The sequence below is a fragment of the Antechinus flavipes genome, chromosome 3, assembly GCF_016432865.1.
Source record: "Antechinus flavipes isolate AdamAnt ecotype Samford, QLD, Australia chromosome 3, AdamAnt_v2, whole genome shotgun sequence".
Lineage (NCBI taxonomy): Eukaryota > Metazoa > Chordata > Mammalia > Dasyuromorphia > Dasyuridae > Antechinus > Antechinus flavipes.
Genome location: NC_067400.1, coordinates 482,300,628 through 482,318,052, shown reverse-complemented (window position 1 = coordinate 482,318,052; position 17,425 = coordinate 482,300,628). Strand labels below are relative to the sequence as shown.

At 34.9% G+C, this 17,425-nt stretch overlaps 1 protein-coding gene and 1 pseudogene across 1 annotated transcript; one reads left to right on the top strand and one right to left on the bottom strand.

The window, feature by feature from the left end:
* Window positions 1-1,062: 1,062 nt before the first annotated feature.
* On the bottom strand, window positions 1,063-2,822 carry LOC127557334 (tyrosyl-DNA phosphodiesterase 1-like; annotated as a pseudogene).
* A 10,640-nt stretch (window positions 2,823-13,462) lies between these two features.
* LOC127558053 (olfactory receptor 8G1-like) lies at window positions 13,463-16,077 on the top strand. Its single transcript, XM_051991286.1, has 2 exons — window positions 13,463-13,474; window positions 15,142-16,077. Exons 1-2 carry the CDS (start codon window positions 13,463-13,465, stop codon window positions 16,075-16,077), a joined length of 948 nt encoding a protein of 315 aa, XP_051847246.1.
* Window positions 16,078-17,425: the final 1,348 nt, after the last annotated feature.

The window sequence follows — 17,425 nt, the reverse complement described above, 5'->3', positions numbered from 1 at the left end:
TTAATGTGAGGCCTGGCATTGGTATCATCTGAGGTTTGTGCTGACCATTTGTGAAAATAAGAGTGAATTTGATTTGCATGGCAATCAATAGGTTGATTAATTTAAGTAGTATTGTCATTTTTATTATCTTAGCTCAGTCTTCCCATAAGCACTTCATATTTTTTCTAATTGATTAGATCTGACTTTATTTATCTGATTTTATATGGAATTTCTCTTTGTATCACTTGCTGCTGAACTTTGTTGGTAACATATAAAAATGCTAATGATTTATATGGATTAATTTTGTATTGTGCAACTTTGCTAAAGTTATGAATTGTTTCTAATAGTTTTTTAGTTGATTCTCTGAGATTCTGTAAGTATACCATCATATCATCTGCAAAGAGTGATAATTTGGTTTCCTCATTACATACTCTAATTTCTTTATTCTCTTTTTCATTTCATTGCCAAAGCTAACATTTCTAATACAATATTGAATAATAATGGTGATAGTGAACAACCTTATTTCACCCCTGATCTTAATGGGAATAGTTCTAGTTTATCCCCATTACATATAGCGCTTGTTGATGGTTTTAAATAGATGCTACTGATCATTTCAAGGAAAAATGCACTTATACCTATACTCTTTAGTGTTTTTCATAGAAATGAGTCTTGGGATTGTGTAAAATGCTTTTTCTGTATCTGTTGAGATAATAATATGATTTTTGTTAGCTTGGTTATAGATATAGTCAATTATGCTAATAGTTTTCCTAATATTGAACCAGTCCTGAATTCCTGGTATAAATCCTAATTGATCATGGTATATTATCCTAGGGATAACTTGCTGTATTTTCTTTGCTAATATTTTATTAAGATTTTTGCATCAATATTCATTAGAGAAATTCATCTATAACTTTCTGTTTTGACCCCACCTGATTTAGATAGCAGCATATCTATGCCATAAAAAAAATTTGGTAGGACTCCTTCTTTACCTGTTTTTCCAAATAGTTGCTCAAGTATTGAGATGTGCTCTTTCAGTAGCTCCGTAAGCCAAAAAAGACCTCAGTCTTCATGATTTTCTTGAAATCATCCAGCAGCTAACTCAATAAGATAAACTCTTTCAGGAAGACAAACTTTTTCATGCTCTTAGATAATATCTATCCACCTTCGGAAAGAAGGAGCATTATAAGTCATTAAGCATCAGATCAGATTTGAGGTTTATTGATGTCCTGGGTGTTCCATATGGCATTCATAAAAACAAAGCACTCAACAATATGGTTTTTTAGGTTTTTTGGTGCCAGTCAACCTGAATATGATTGGAAGTACAAATGACAACTTGATGACTTTCTTCATATAAGAGCAACATCATTGTCATATGAGCTCCAAATACAAAATCCAACTTGATCTAGCAAAAGGAAATGTTTTCCTATGGCTTTGCCTGCTCATGCAATTATGCCTTGGCTTCTCTTTTGTCCCCATGCCTGAACAAAAGGGGCTTCTTCCTCAACTCTAATGGGTACCGTTTTAAAAGCTGGTTTATATCAAAGTGGTAAACTGAACTGAAGACAAAAGGTATTTCAAACAGAGGAGATAAAATATCTTCAATGTGCAATGCTGGTGCATTATACGTTCACATAATTCCTGAGATTTTCATGAGATAAAATCTGAATTGGTTCTTTTCATCCAATGGGCCCCACGATTCTTGGGCTTCAGCTGAAGGCTCATACTATTTTTCTGTCTTTTAAATGACAGGAATTTTACATTCTCTGAATCTGTGTTCAGGTGACTCTCTTGGAGATGTACATTTTTCCTCTTTGTCCCTTTACCTGGCTACCCTGATTGGCCTTTTGATTGGGTCTTCTCATCACTACTTGACAGGCACCAACCTAACTCTATCTGGGAATGTTCTGTCTTTGAGGGGGATGAGATTTAGATGAATTTTTATTGCCAAATTTTATTGGTGACAATTTCCTTTAGCAAGCAGCTTTCTAAGCATCACAACGTGTATTTTGGACTATTCAGTGACTTTCATCCAAAATTGGGTAAGAGGTAAAAAGTTTCTCAATACATATCTTTTTATCTTTTTTCCCTTTCCCATAACTGCTTTTCAGAGATATATTTCTGTTACATAACTGTCTTTTAATTTTGCTATCTTTTCTCATCTTACAAGGCTTAGATTGAGAAGAAATGAGTAGCTCTAGTTCCTGTGCTGTCACAAACATTGCTGTGAGATCTTAGGTAAATCTATCTCTAAATCTTAATTTCTCCATGCCCTGCAATTCTGATATCCTCCTCTAACTTGCTGAAGCCAAAGCAAGTTTTTTTCTATCAATTTTATAAAATGTGCAATTATGAAAACAGTTTTAAAGCATTAGAATTATGAACTAATCATCCAATGACCAATCATGATTCCATAGAATTGATAAGGAAATATACTGTCCTCCTCCTGATACAAATGATGGATTTAAAATACATAATCAGACACACATATACATATACATTATACATATATATATATATACATATATACATACATATATATATATTATATGTAATGAATGAACTTCCACTGTGAAGTCCTACAGAATGGATGACCACCCCAGGTCTATGTTACAGAAACTGAAATCTTGGGATAGAAAATGAAAAAGAAAATCCTTATTCATAAGGAGTTTCAAATATGGGGCTAAACAGCAGGTCATTTGGTGATTTCAGCCCAGTGCTTTGAAGATAAACCATCAAGGCATATGATAATTCACAGTTGACCTTGGAAATCAATATAAGGCAAATGGCTCATGATCAATGACTATTCTTACATACGAGCATAAACCAAATATTTTACTCTCCATAAATGCAATTAAGATTTCAGTATCATGCTAGTCCTGTAGCACAAAGAACAAACTCTTCAGTGTGTCATTCAAGGCTCTTCTCAATCTACATTTCTACAGGTTTGGATACTTTGCCCTGGCAGCAAGTCAGCAGCCCAGCAGAGAAGCTAAAAACACCGGGGGTGAAGAATACAACCCCAAACAGCTGGAGTCTCTCGGGACCTGGCCGCCTCCCCTTTCCCCTCCCACAGTGACTCAGCACGCTCTGGGACCTCAGAGCGCAGGCGCACACAGTCCTGCTAGTGCCTCACTGCTGCCCCTCGCAGTCTGGAGAGGAAGCTCGATAACATACCCAGCCCCTCCCCCAAAGAAAGACTCCAGTTTTTTCTGTTTTTCTTTGCTAGTTTGTCTTTGATTATTAGACAGAATGAGCAAGAAACTGAAGAGGACTTTAACCCTTGACAGCTTCTATACAGATAGAGAGCAGACTCTAAATCCTGAGGAAACTAAAAACAGACAGTCCCCAGATGAATCCCCAAAGGAGGAGATCATCTGTTCCTCAGCACAGATGAACCTCGTAGAAGTAATTAAAAAGGCTCTCACAAGGGAGCTAGAAGAAAAATGGGAAAAGCAGAGTGAGGCTTGGCAAAAGGAGAGGAAAGCTTGGGAAAAGGAGAGGGAGGCTTGGCAAAAGAGCCTGGAGAAAGTTAAAGAGAGAGTAGATAAAGAAGTAAAATCCTTGAAAAATAGGATTAGTGAACTGGAAACAGAAAACAGCTCTCTAAAAAACAAAATTGGCGAAATGGAAAAAAATTCCAAAGAACAAAAGAACTCAATGGGACAAGTAGAAAAAGATTTTTAAAAAGTGAGTGAAGAAAATACTTCACTGAAAATCAGAATTGAACAATTGGAATTGAATGACTCAAGGAGACAAGAAGAATCAGTCAAGCAAATCCAAAAAAATCAAACAATGGAAAAGAATGTGAAATACCTTCTGGAGAAGACAACAGACCTGGAAAACAGATCCAGGAGAGACAATCTGAGAATCATTGGACTCCCAGAAAAACATGATGAAAAAAAAGAGCCTGGACACTATTTTCCAGGAAATTATCAAAGAGAACTGCCCAGAAGTCATAGGAACAGAGGAAAAAATAAACATTGAAAGGATTCATCGATCACCCACTGAAAGGGATCCTAAAATCAAAACACCAAGGAATATAGTGGCCAAATGCCAGAACCCTCAGATGAAGGAAAAAATATTGCAAGCGGCTAGAAAAACCCAATTCAAGTATCAAGGAGCCACAATAAGGATCACCCAGGATCTGGCAGCATCCACATTAAAGGATCGAAGGGCCTGGAATATGATATTCCAAAAGGCTAAGGAACTTGGTATGCAACCAAAAATAACTTACCCAGCGAGAATGAGCATCTTTTTCCAGGGAAGAAGATGGACATTCAACTAAGTAAGCGAATTTCATCTATTTCTGATGAAAAAGCCAGAACTTAACAAAAAGTTTGATCTACAAACATAGAACTCAAGAGAAATCTAAAAAGGTAAAGATTAATCTTGGGAACTATATTTCAGCTATAAAGATGTATAAAGAATACATGTATACCTTGTTCTAGAAACTGATGTGGAAAGGACATTGTACCAGAAAAAGGGTAAAGTGGGGGTAGTACATCTCATGAAGAGGCATAGGAAACCTATTATATCTGAGAGAAAGAATGGAGGGGATTGAATATAGTGGGTATCTTACTGCCTTCAGAATTGGCTTTAAGTGAAAAATCTTAAGACATATTCAATCTATGGTGAAACTTCTCCCACCTCATTGAAAAGTGAGAAAGGAAAAGTGAAAAGGGAAGGAATAAGCTAAGAGGAAGGGAATACGGAAACTGGGAGGGAAAGGGGTAAGATAGGGGGAGGAACTCTAAGGCGGGGGGAGGGATACTAAAAAAGGAAGGGCTGTGAGAAGCAAGTGGTGCTCACAAGCTTAATATTGGGAAGGGGGGGAAAGGGGAAAGAAGGGAGAAAAGCATAAACCGGGGTTAACAAGATGGCAAGTAATACAGAATTAGTCATTCTAACCATAAATGTGAACGGGGTAAACTCCCCCATAAAGAGGAAGCAGTTAGCAGAATGGATTAAAAGCCAGAATCCTACAATATGTTGTTTACAGGAAACACACCTGAAGCGGGGAGACACATGCAGGTTAAAGGTAAAAGGTTGGAGCAAAATCTACTATGCTTCAGGTGAAGTCAAAAAAGCAGGGGTAGCCATCCTGATCTCAGATCAAGCTAAAGCAAAAATTGACCTAATTAAAAGAGATAAGGAAGGGCACTATATCTTGCTAAAGGATAGCATGGATAATGAAGCACTATCTATATTAAACATATATGCACCAAGTGGGGTAGCATCTAAATTCTTAAAAGAGAAATTAAGAGAGCTGCAAGAAGAAACAGACAGTAAAACTATAATAGTGAGAGATCTTAACCTTGCACTCTCAGAATTAGATAAATCAAACCACAAAATAAATAAGAAAGAAGTCAAAGAGGTAAATAGAATACTAGAAAAGTTAGATATGATAGATCTCTGGAGAAAATGTAATGGAGACAGAAAGGAATACACTTTCTTTTCAGCAGTTCATGGAACCTATACAAAAATTGACCATATATTAGGACATAAAAACCTCAAACTCAAATGCAGTAAGGCAGAAATAGTAAATGCATCCTTTTCAGACCACGATGCAATGAAAATTACATTCAACAAAAAGCCAGGGGGAAGTAGACCAAAAAATAATTGGAAACTAAATAATCTCATACTAAAGAATGATTGGGTGAAACAGCAAATCATAACATAATTAATAACTTCACTCAAGAAAACGATAATAATGAGACATCATGCCAAAATGTATGGGATGCAGCCAAAGCGGTAATAAGGGGAAATTTCATATCTCTAGAGGCCTATTTGTATAAAATAGAGAAAGAGAAGGTCAATGAATTGGGTTTGCAATTAAAAATGCTAGAAAAGGAACAAATTAAAAAACCCCAGTCAAACACTAAACTTGAAATTCTAAAAATAAAAGGAGAGATCAATAAAATTGAAAGTAAAAAAACTATTGAATTAATTAATAAAACTAAGAGTTGGTTCTATGAAAAAACCAACAAAATAGACAAACCCTTAGTAAATCTGATTAAAAAAAGGAAAGAGGAAAATCAAATTGTTAGTCTTAAAAATGAAAAGGGAGAGCTCACCAGTAACGAAGAGGAAATTAGAGCAATAATTAGGAGTTACTTTGCTCAACTTTATGCCAATAAATCTGACAACTTAAATGAAATAGAAAAATACCTCCAAAAATATAGCTTGCCCAAACTAACAGAGGAAGAAGTAAATATCCTAAACAGTCCCATCTCAGAAAGAAATAGAACAAACTATCAATCAACTCCCTAAGAAAAAATCCCCAGGACCAGATGGATTTACATGTGAATTCTACCAAACATTTAAAGAACAATTAACTCCAATGCTAAATAAACTATTTGAAAAAATAGGAATTGAAGGAGTCCTACCAAACTCCTTTTATGACACAGACATGGTACTGATACCTAAACCAGGTAGGCTGAAAACAGAGAAAGAAAATTATAGACCAATCTCCCTAATGAATATTGATGCTAAAATCTTAAATAAAATATTAGCAAAAAGATTACAGAAAATCATCCCCAGGATAATACACTATGACCAAGTAGGATTTATACCAGGAATGCAGGGCTGGTTCAATATTAGGAAAACTATTAGCATAATTGACTATATCAATAACCAACCAAACAAAAACCATATGATCATCTCAATAGATGCAGAAAAAGCATTTGATAAAATCCAACATCCATTCCTAATAAAAACACTTGAGAGCATAGGAATAAATGGACTTTTCCTTAAAATAGTCAGGAGCATATATTTAAAACCATCAGTAAGCATCATATGCAATGGGGAAAAACTGGAACCTTTCCCAGTAAGATCTGGAGTGAAGCAAGGTTGCCCACTATCACCATTATTATTTAATATCGTATTAGAAACACTAGCCTCGGCAATAAGAGTCGAGAAAGATATTAAAGGAATTAGAGTAGGCAATGAGGAAACCAAACTATCACTCTTTGCAGATGATATGATGGTATACCTAGAGAACCCCAGAGATTCTACTAAAAAGCTGTTGGAAATAATTCATAACTTTAGCAAAGTAGCTGGCTACAAAATAAATCCCCATAAATCCTCAGCATTTTTATACATCACCAACATAACCCAACAGCAAGAGATACAAAGAGAAATTCCATTCAGAATAACTGTCGATACCATAAAATATTTGGGAATCTATCTACCAAAGGAAAGTCAGGAATTATATGAGCAAAATTATAAAAAAGTCTCCACACAAATAAAGTCAGACTTAAATAATTGGAAAAATATTAAGTGCTCTTGGATCGGCCAAGCAAACATAATAAAGATGACAATACTCCCTAAACTAATCTATTTATTTAGCACTATACCAATCAGACTTCCAAGAAAATATTTTAATGATCTAGAAAAAATAACAACAAAATTCATATGGAACAATAAAAAGTCGAGAATCTCAAGGGAATTAATGAAAAAAACAATCAAATGAAGGTGGCCTAGCTGTACCTGATCTAAAATTATATTATAAAGCAGCAGTCACCAAAACCATTTGGTATTGGCTAAGAAATAGATTAGTTGATCAGTGGAAAAGGTTAGGTTCACAAGACAGAATAATCAACTATAGCAATCTAGTGTTTGACAAACCCAAAGACCCTAACTTCTGGGATAAGAATTCATTATTTGATAAAAACTGCTGGGATAATTGGAAATTAGTATGGCAGAAATTAGGCATGGACCCACACTTAACACCATATACCAAGATAAGATCAAAATGGGTCCATGACCTAGGCATAAAGAACGAGATTATAAATAAATTAGAGGAACACAGCATAGTTTATCTCTCAGACTTGTGGAGGAGAAAGAAATTTGTGACCAAAGATGAACTAGAGACCATTACTGATCACAAAAAAAAAATTTTGATTACTTCAAATTAAAAAGCCTTTGTACAAACAAAACTAATGCAAACAAGATTAGAAGGGAAGCAACAAACTGGGAAAACATCTTCACAGTTACAGGTTCTGATAAAGGCCTCATTTCCAAAATATATAGAGAACTGACTCAAATTTATAAGAAATCAAGCCATTCTCCAATTGATAAATGGCCAAAGGATATGAACAGACAATTTTCAGAGGATGAAATTGAAACTATTACCACTCATATGAAAGAGTGTTCCAAATCATTATTGATCAGAGAAATGCAAATTAAGACAACTCTGAGATACCACTACACACCTGTCAGATTGGCTAAGATGACAGGAAAAAATAATGATGAATGTTGGAGGGGATGCGGGAAAACTGGGACACTGATTCATTGTTGGTGGAGTTGTGAACGAATCCAACCATTCTGGAGAGCAATCTCGAATTATGCCCAAAAAGTTATCAAATTGTGCATGCCCTTTGACCCAGCAGTGTTTCTATTGGGCTTATATCCCAAAGAAATACTAAAGAAGGGAAAGGGACCTGTATGTGCCAAAATGTTTGTAGCAGCCCTATTTGTAGTGGCTAGAAACTGGAAAATGAATGGATGCCCATCAATTGGAGAATGGCTGGGTAAATTGTGGTATATGAATGTTATGGAATATTATTGTTCTGTAAGAAATGACCAGCAGGATGAATACAGAGAGGACTGGCGAGAACTGATGCTAAGTGAAATGAGCAGAACTAGGAGATCATTATACACTTCGACAACGATATTGTATAAAGACATATTTTGATGGAAGTGGATTTCTTTGACAAAGAGACCTGAGTTTCAATTGATAAATGACGGACAGAAGCAGCTACACCCAAAGAAAGAACACTGGGAAACGAATGTGAACTATCTACATTTTTGTTTTTCTTCCTGGGTTATTTATACCTTCTGAATTCAATTCTCCCTGTGCAACAAGAGAACTGTTCGGTTCTGCAAACATATATTATATCTAGGATATACTGCAACATATCCAACATATATAGGACTGCTTGCCATTTAGGGGAGGGGGTGGAGGGAGGAAGGGGAAAAATCGAAACAGAAATGAGTGCAAGGGATAATGTTGTAAAAAAATTACCCTGGCATGGATTCTGTCAATATAAAGTAATTATTATATAAAAATTAAAAAAAAAGAAAGATTTCAATATGTTACTGAGCTGCAAGCTCAACATTAGTCAATAATGCAATATGACAACAAAAATATTAATATACTACATTAAAAGAGTCCATATACTACATTAAAAGAACATCCAAAACCAAAGAAGTGATAGAAACACTGTGTTCTGTCCTGGTCAGGTCACATATGGAGGATTGGTCTCAATTGCAGGTGTTTTTTGTTGTTGTTGTTGTTGTTTGGTTTTGCTTTTTAGGAAGGACACTAATAAACTGAAATGTCCTCAAAGTAAATCAAAATAATGAGAGAGGAATCAAAATCATGCTATACAAAGATGAGATGAAATAACGGTGGGATGAGGATGAGAGTATCCTGGAGCAGATAAGATTTGAGCAGGAAACAAGATACCTATCTTCAAATGTTGAAAGAACTGTCTTGGGAAATAACAATTAGATTTGTTTTGCTTGGCCCCAGAGGACTAGATTAGAAGCATGTGTGGAAGTTTCAGATAGGCAGAGACTTGGTGTTTCGAATTCTTACATTTAAATGTATCAAACAGTATAATATGGGGTAACAGCCTTATGGGGTAACAAGTTCTCTTTCACTAAAGATCTTCAAGAAAGGCTAGAAGATTTGTTAAAGACTTTGTAGACAGGATTCTCAACAAGTTACAGCTTGGCAAAATGACATAGGTGATTAATCACGAAAGTAAGGCAATTTGACTAGATGATTTTCAACGTTCTTTTTAAACTCCAAATTCTATGACCCTAGGATCCTAAATGTGTTTCCAAAAGAGGGCTAAGGAAACCCAAGAGTCAGTAATGCTATATAATATACATCTCCATATAGTTTGAATTCAAAGAGCATATTTATATTTTTTGCATTGGGATACTCATCCTTGAACACAAGGGGACATCTGGTATTTCTGATTAACATAAAGTTAGAGAAACATTTCCCAGATATTGACTCAGACACAGTTCTCTGAAGATATCAACTTTTAAATACCATCTATTTTTCTTCCAAAGGATTCTAGGAATTTTTACCATACAGGTCTCATTGCAGTGCTGAAATTGTAGACAAATGCTTCATTCCACATATAGTCTGAACTGGTAGAGGAATGAAGACTAAGGATCACAATGGAAACTCAGTATAGAGATAAAGGGGAATTATTCAAATTAGAACATGTGAAAATGCAGGAAACAGCTAAAGAATCACATAAAGTTATTTAATTCAGCCCTTTGCATCAAGGCATAATTCAACTTAATCTTTTCAAAAATTCTAGGCAAGGTATGTTATATTTTCCTTATGGCTTTCATATCTATGATGTAGTATAGTCGAAAGAACACTGGATGTAGATATAATCAGGAAGAGTTGAGTTTGGGTCCTGCCTAAAACATTTACTATGTGATCCTGGACAAGTCATTTAAACTCTCTGGGTCTCAGTCTCTTTACCTGTAAAATGAGGGAAGAGGTGATATCATAACTTGACTGATCTCTTCCAGATTAAATATGTGATGCTATAATTTGTAATTCTTCATGCTATAGTTAAAACCCATTTTTGGCTTCTAAAAAAAAAAAAAAACTTGTAAAAATGGTATTTTCACTTTTTTTGTTGTTTGCTTGCATTTTGTTTTCTTTCTCTTTTTTTTTCTTTTTGGATCTAATTTTTCTTGTACTAATTGTGGAAATATGTTTAGAAAAATTGCACCTGTTTAACATGGATTACTTGAAGTCTAGAGAAGGGAGGGAGAAAAAAATTGAAACGCAAGATTTTGCAAGGGTGAATGTTGAAAATTATCTATGCAAATGTTTTGAAAATAAAAAGGTTTTTAAAAAATTAGTGAAAATGTATATTGGGGAAGAAGGGAAACTGGTGCACCTATTTCCACTGGCACTGACAACCTTTGATATGTTACATATTTGTGTCTATTTCACACTAATGTTCATAGGTACATACACACAAGCATATATGCTGAATCCAGATCTTCACATTCAAATGCCTAGACACAGAGAGTACTTTGCCAATACTGAGAATCATACATGTTAAATTGAACTAAAAAAAAAAAAAAGATCTTGGGGTGACAGATCTTGTTCTTCATTATTTAATTTGCCTTACTAATGAAAAACAGCTTACACAGAGCAAATAATTCAGCATAGGCCAGGAAATAGAAACTGATGTAGAAAGGAAAGTATCAAAGGAAATGGAAATAAAGCACTTATCTGTCTTTCCAATGTGGCCCTGAACAAGTCCCCTAACCTCTACCTCAGTTTTTTTATCTATAGAATGAAGATAATGATAGAATAACAATAGCACTACCTGCAGGGTTATTGTGAGGATTAAATGAGATAATAATTATAAGAACTATCTAAATATTAGCTATTATTATTCCTAAAAGCCATTCATAGTCCAATAGCAGGATGATTATAAAATAATGCAAATGAAATGATGGTCATTTGTTACCATATCAAGTTTAACTTTTGATGCTTTGATATTTTGTCTACTTTCATCTAACTATAATTATTTACTTATGTTATCTAACACTACCCAAATCAAACATTTCATTCTAGTCAGGCCTATCCCCTCCAACTTCATGCACATTATATATTCATTTTGTTCCCTAGCTTTGTTTAAGCAATTCTATGCAACCAGAATGTCCTTTCTTCATCTAAATATTCAAACTTTACTTCTTCCAAGCCCCAGCCAATTTTCAAGTTTTAATGATCTATTTCAGCCTATATCAAAGGTGCTTACATAACTTAACCCTTAAAATAGCACTTAAATTTATAATATGGAACACTGAAATTATTCCATGTGTGTCAGTCTGAACAATCATCCTTCATATCTATGTCCCTCAGCTTATGACTACATGTGTAATATATTCCAAATAAATATATTGAGTTAGTAATTGATGATTATCTCCCGTTAAGGAGATTTAAGATGATGAATCACTTTATTTTCACCTTGAAATATCCATAATAAGCAAAAGTTTCTGTATCTATGATGTAACAATTCTAAAGCTACTTTCATTAATCACCTCACTGCATTGATGTCCTTCCTAAAATCAAATCAGAGACTCCTTATATGTTGAAAGAACAAAATAAATTTCTTCCAACATATTTTCTTGGAACATTAGACAAAGGGCCCAAGAAGATTTTTTCATTATTTTTCTCCTTTCTGAAAAAATGATGTCTTTTTGCATTGACTTTAGCATGAAGGAAGACAGAGGATATCCTTCTATGGTGTCAATGGAATCTAGTATCTTTCTCCTTCAAAAATAAAAGGAAAGAAGGAAGGAAGAAAAGGAGGAAGGAAGGAAGGAAGGGAGGAAGGAAGAAATATATCATATCTAGAAAGGGGCTAGTCAGGGACTTGTTATGAAGTTTTAATGCTATGTGTCTAAATACATTTTGCCACCCCTACTGGCACCAGTCCATAAATCAGGCTATACCAAAAACTTCTTTTCCCCAGAGGAAACCTACTAAACAACAGGGAATCCAAGGGACATGCCAGGTGAAAAAAAAAAAAAAAGAGAGAGACAAACACATTTGAATTCTTCCTAGCACAACCTGTATCCCTGGTGAGGTAAAACCTGGGGAATTTATTGTCTCTCTATCTAATAAAATCCAAGAAACCTGCAAATGGAGATTTAAACTCTCATATCAAATAGTTAATATTTGAGAGATTTTGTAATTTAGGTACATTCTTATATTTCTAGTCAAACTATGAATCAATAACATTCATAAAAGTTATTTTATCAATTTGGAATTTTACAAACAAAAACCTGGTAAAACCAAGAAGTTATGCTTGATCTAAGAGAATGATTCAAGAAACTGTGTCCTCAAGATAAAGATTAATAGTACAGATGAAAAACTGAGATCCATATTCTCATAAGAGAAGGAGAAGGATCAGTGGCAAAAATTGTCATCACTTATCCCATTAAAGACATTGGCTAATAGTACACTGCTGTTGAAGAAGGTAGAAGATTCAACATTGGAAGGTGAGTATCTAACTTCACTTTTGTAGTTAACTTATCTGAACCCAGAACTATGGGAGCTCAAAACTCTTTGAAACAATTCCCACCCAGCCTTCTTAGACCTTCATTAACTAGGAGCAATGAAGCATCCAGGTGAATCAAATAATAAGCAAGCATTCACTAAATATTTACTATGTTCCAGCAATTGTGTGAGGTCCTAACATAGAAATAAAAGTTAAATATTTCTTGCTTTCAGGAAGTGTGAAATTCAGAGACATTGTGTACTTACATCAAATATATAAAAGATAATTTTGTAGACAAAGTATTAGGAAATGAGAATGGGGATGGTGGGAGAGAAATTTTATATAGAAGGTAATGCCTGATCTAAACCATGCAGAAAATTATGAATTCTAATAAAACAGATGTGAGGCTTGAGTATTTTTTTGGTATGGAAGACAATGCAAAGGGATAGAAATTGGAGGTCCATTGTCATAGAACATTAGTAAAGCCAGTCTTGCTAGACTGTAGCATGGATGAAGGACAGCAATGTGAGATAACACTAGAAAGGTAGGTTGGTGCTAACTTATATATGGCTTTAAATAATAAATGGAAAATATATTTGTATATTTCTACATATATAGTATACATACATATGTGTATATATTATATATGGATATATTAATTATATATATATATACTTTTTTCAAACACACATACATAATACTTTTTTCAAACACACATACATAATCCTAAAGATAATGTAATTTATTAAAAAGGAAATTGGCTGAGAGTAGCTGGATGGTGGCTGGATTGCATTGTAGAAATATGAAGGAGCTGTTGCAGTAATTGAGATAAAAAGTATTTGAATAGTTTAGGCAAAAAGTAATAATATTCAGAAATAGACTACTATGTTTGTAAGAGGACAAATGGGAAAGAATCAATATAAGTAAAGATGACAAGTTTGTTGACTGTTTTGGCATGTGAGAATGAAAACAAGAATAACAATGAGGTTGCAAATCTGGTAACTGGAAGATTGGTGATACTTTCAACCAAAAAGGGGAAGCTCAGAAGAGGAATAAATTTTTAGGAAAATAAATTGTTTTGGACATCTTGAATTTAAAATTTCTAAGGAATACTTTGCAAAGTCTGAGAGACAATTGGAGGATAGAAACTAGGACTGCATAGATGGATCTGAAAGTCATTGACATAGATTTAATATTTAAATAGTTGTAGGTTGAGGAAGTCAACTAAAAAGAAAAGTTAGAGGAAGAGGAGAAGAAAAGTTGGGATGGAACCAAGGAGAGAGCCCTTTGTGGGTTTGATGTGGTTGATGATAACAAAGAAAATGTGAAAAAGATCAGACAGCGAGAATTAATAGGGAGTTGTATCACAAACAGAAATATGGTTGAATGGAAGCATGTATAGTGAGAATGAATACTATAATGACTCCTTCAATCCTCAAAATCTAATCTATTCTGAAAGAATCCTTATCCAACTGATTTTCTTTTTTACTGAGTGAATAGTATTAGTCTCTGAACCTCTCTATTTATGATCCCATTTTAAAATTTCTGACATGGAGACATTATTCTTAAACATGATGTAGAAGCTGGAGGTGGAAGAAATACCAGTGTATAAAATGAATAGCTAAAAGCCAAACCCTTCCCTAAGAGTATTATACACTGTTTAGAGCAGGGATGAGTGTAGAGAGACTATCAAAGACATCAGTCTAATGTCTGCATTTTCTAGATGAGGAACTAAATTCCACAGCAGTTAAGTGACTTATTCAGGATAATATGACTAGCAAGTGCTTAGGTGAGATGTGAACCTGACCCTCCAGCTCAAGACTCAAACTTCAAGTCAAAACACTCCATGGACTATACCGTATTACCTTTCAATTCAGCTGAATTCCATTTCTCAGAAGTTATATCTTTGTCAATTAGCACAAAGTTAGAAGAATTGCTTGATATCCATGGTCAAGTAGAAGTAAAAGGATTGAGCGAGAACAAGGAAATGAGTCTACCTTTTTGTATGAGCCTTTGATGGGTAAGGGTAATAATCAGGAGTCTCCCTAAATTAGTACTTCTTTTTTATCTATACAGATCATTCTGCCACTATCACCCATCAAAGATGGCCATGAGAAATGACTCCCCAGTGACTGAATTTATCCTCACAGGGCTAACTGACTGGCCAGAGCTCCAGCTGCCTTTTTTCTTTCTTTTCCTTGGCATTTATGTGATTACTGTGGTGGGGAACCTAGGTATGATCATCCTGATTGGCCTTAGTTCCCATCTTCACACCCCCATGTACTATTTCCTCAGTAGTTTATCCTTTATTGATCTCTGTCACTCCACTATAATCACACCCAAAATGCTGATGAAATTTGTATCGGAGAATAATATCATCTCCTACTCTGAGTGTATAACACAACTCTATTTTTTCCTTATTTTTGCTATAGCTGAGTGCCACATGTTGGCAGTGATGGCATATGATCGTTATGTTGCCATCTGCAATCCTTTGCTTTACAACATCACCATGTCCCATAAGACCTGCTCATGGCTTGTGGGTGGGGTATACATCCTGGGTTTAGTTGGGGCCACAGCTCACACCAGCTGCATATTTAGAGTGATCTTCTGCAAGAACAATCTTATCCATCATTATTTCTGTGAACTCCTTTCCCTCTTGAAACTTTCTTGTTCCAGCACCTATCTCAATGAAGTAGTGATTTTGTGCTTTAGTGCATTTAACATCCTCATTCCCAGTATTACCATTGTTAGCTCTTATCTCTGCATCATCACCAGCATCCTTCGGATCCGCTCCCCTGAAGGCCGGTCCAAGGCTTTCAGCACCTGCAGCTCCCACATAGCAGCTGTTGCTCTCTTCTATGGCTCTGCTGCAGTCATATATCTACAGCCCTCTTCAGGAAACTCCATGGACCAGGACAAAGTATCTTCTGTTTTTTATACTATTTTTGTGCCCATGCTGAACCCCCTCATCTACAGCCTGAGGAACAAGGATGTGAAAGTTGCCATGAGGAAAATCCTGGAGAGAAGAAAGTTCATTTAAACAATGTCAATATTAGCTCCATAAATAATGGGCTACAGATAACTTTTTGTTTTCACATGTTTTTGTTTTTGTTTTTGTTTTTGTTTTTTTTTAAACTGAGGCAATTGGGGTTAAGTGACTTGCCCAGGGTCACACAGCTAGAAAGTGTTAAGTGTTTGAGACCAGATTTGAACTCGTGTTCTTCTGACTTCAGGGCTGGTGCTCTACACATGATTTTTTGGTGGGGAGAGAATGAGAAGAATCAATTTCCCCTTATCATTAGTGGGATTCTTCTATTACTTCTATTTCACCTGCAACTTCTCCTTAAGCTTGCTTCTTTTCCAATGCATTTTATAGAGAAGAGCTAGAGAAATTCTAAGAGCAAAAGTCTATTATGTTGGGGTATTGCCTCTGAAATATGTTAAGGTAAGACTATAACTGCACAAGTGATATTCATTGTTATCATTGCTTCTTGGTTGTGCTATATTAGAAGAATAGACTGAACAAAACAATGATCTCAGGTTAGAAAGTTAAAAGCAATGCAATTGAATTGAAAACATAGATCTGTTGGACAAAGGGAAGGGGAGGGGAATATAATAAACATTTATATAGCATCTCCTAAGCACCTTTTACAAGTATCTCATTTGATGTTGTTAACAACCCTGCAAAATAATTGTTACTAATATTCCCATTTTGCAGTTGGGGAAACCAAGGAAAATAGATTAAGTGACTTGCCCAGGTGTTAATACAACTAGTAAATGCCTAAGCCAAATTTAAACTCAGATCTTCCTGACTCCAGGCACTTTATCCACTGTGCAACTTAGCTATCTCAATACCAAAAATATATCTCTCTGATTCCAGAAAGAAAGGACTATCCAGTCTAGCCCCAAAGAGAGCACAATGAACCATGATGCTGTCTGAAAGGGAAGAGCAGAAACATTCAAAGAATTTAAATATTTACTTAATCCCGATTTAAGAAAGCATAAAAGAAGAAAAATAATTTATCTCATCTGATTTAAGGAAAAATTGATTTCTCTCACATAGGCCAAAGAAAAATGAAACATCAAATCTATAGTGGGGACACTTTGGGAATTACAAATTCGGAGATGGAAATAAGGACTGTTCTCCATACCTGATTAAGTATATAGGACCCATTTCTATCTTCTTGATATGAATAAAGTATTAGCATTAGATATTAGAATTTAATTCTCAATTCACATTTCTTCAGTACAATATTTGTTCCTAGCTACAATTTCCCCAAAGCATTCAATGTATATTTTAATTTGTATACATGTTCAAGAAATAAAGATACTTCATCTTTCCAATGAAATATATTTGAGTTTGTGACCTCTTGGGATATATTTTGTGA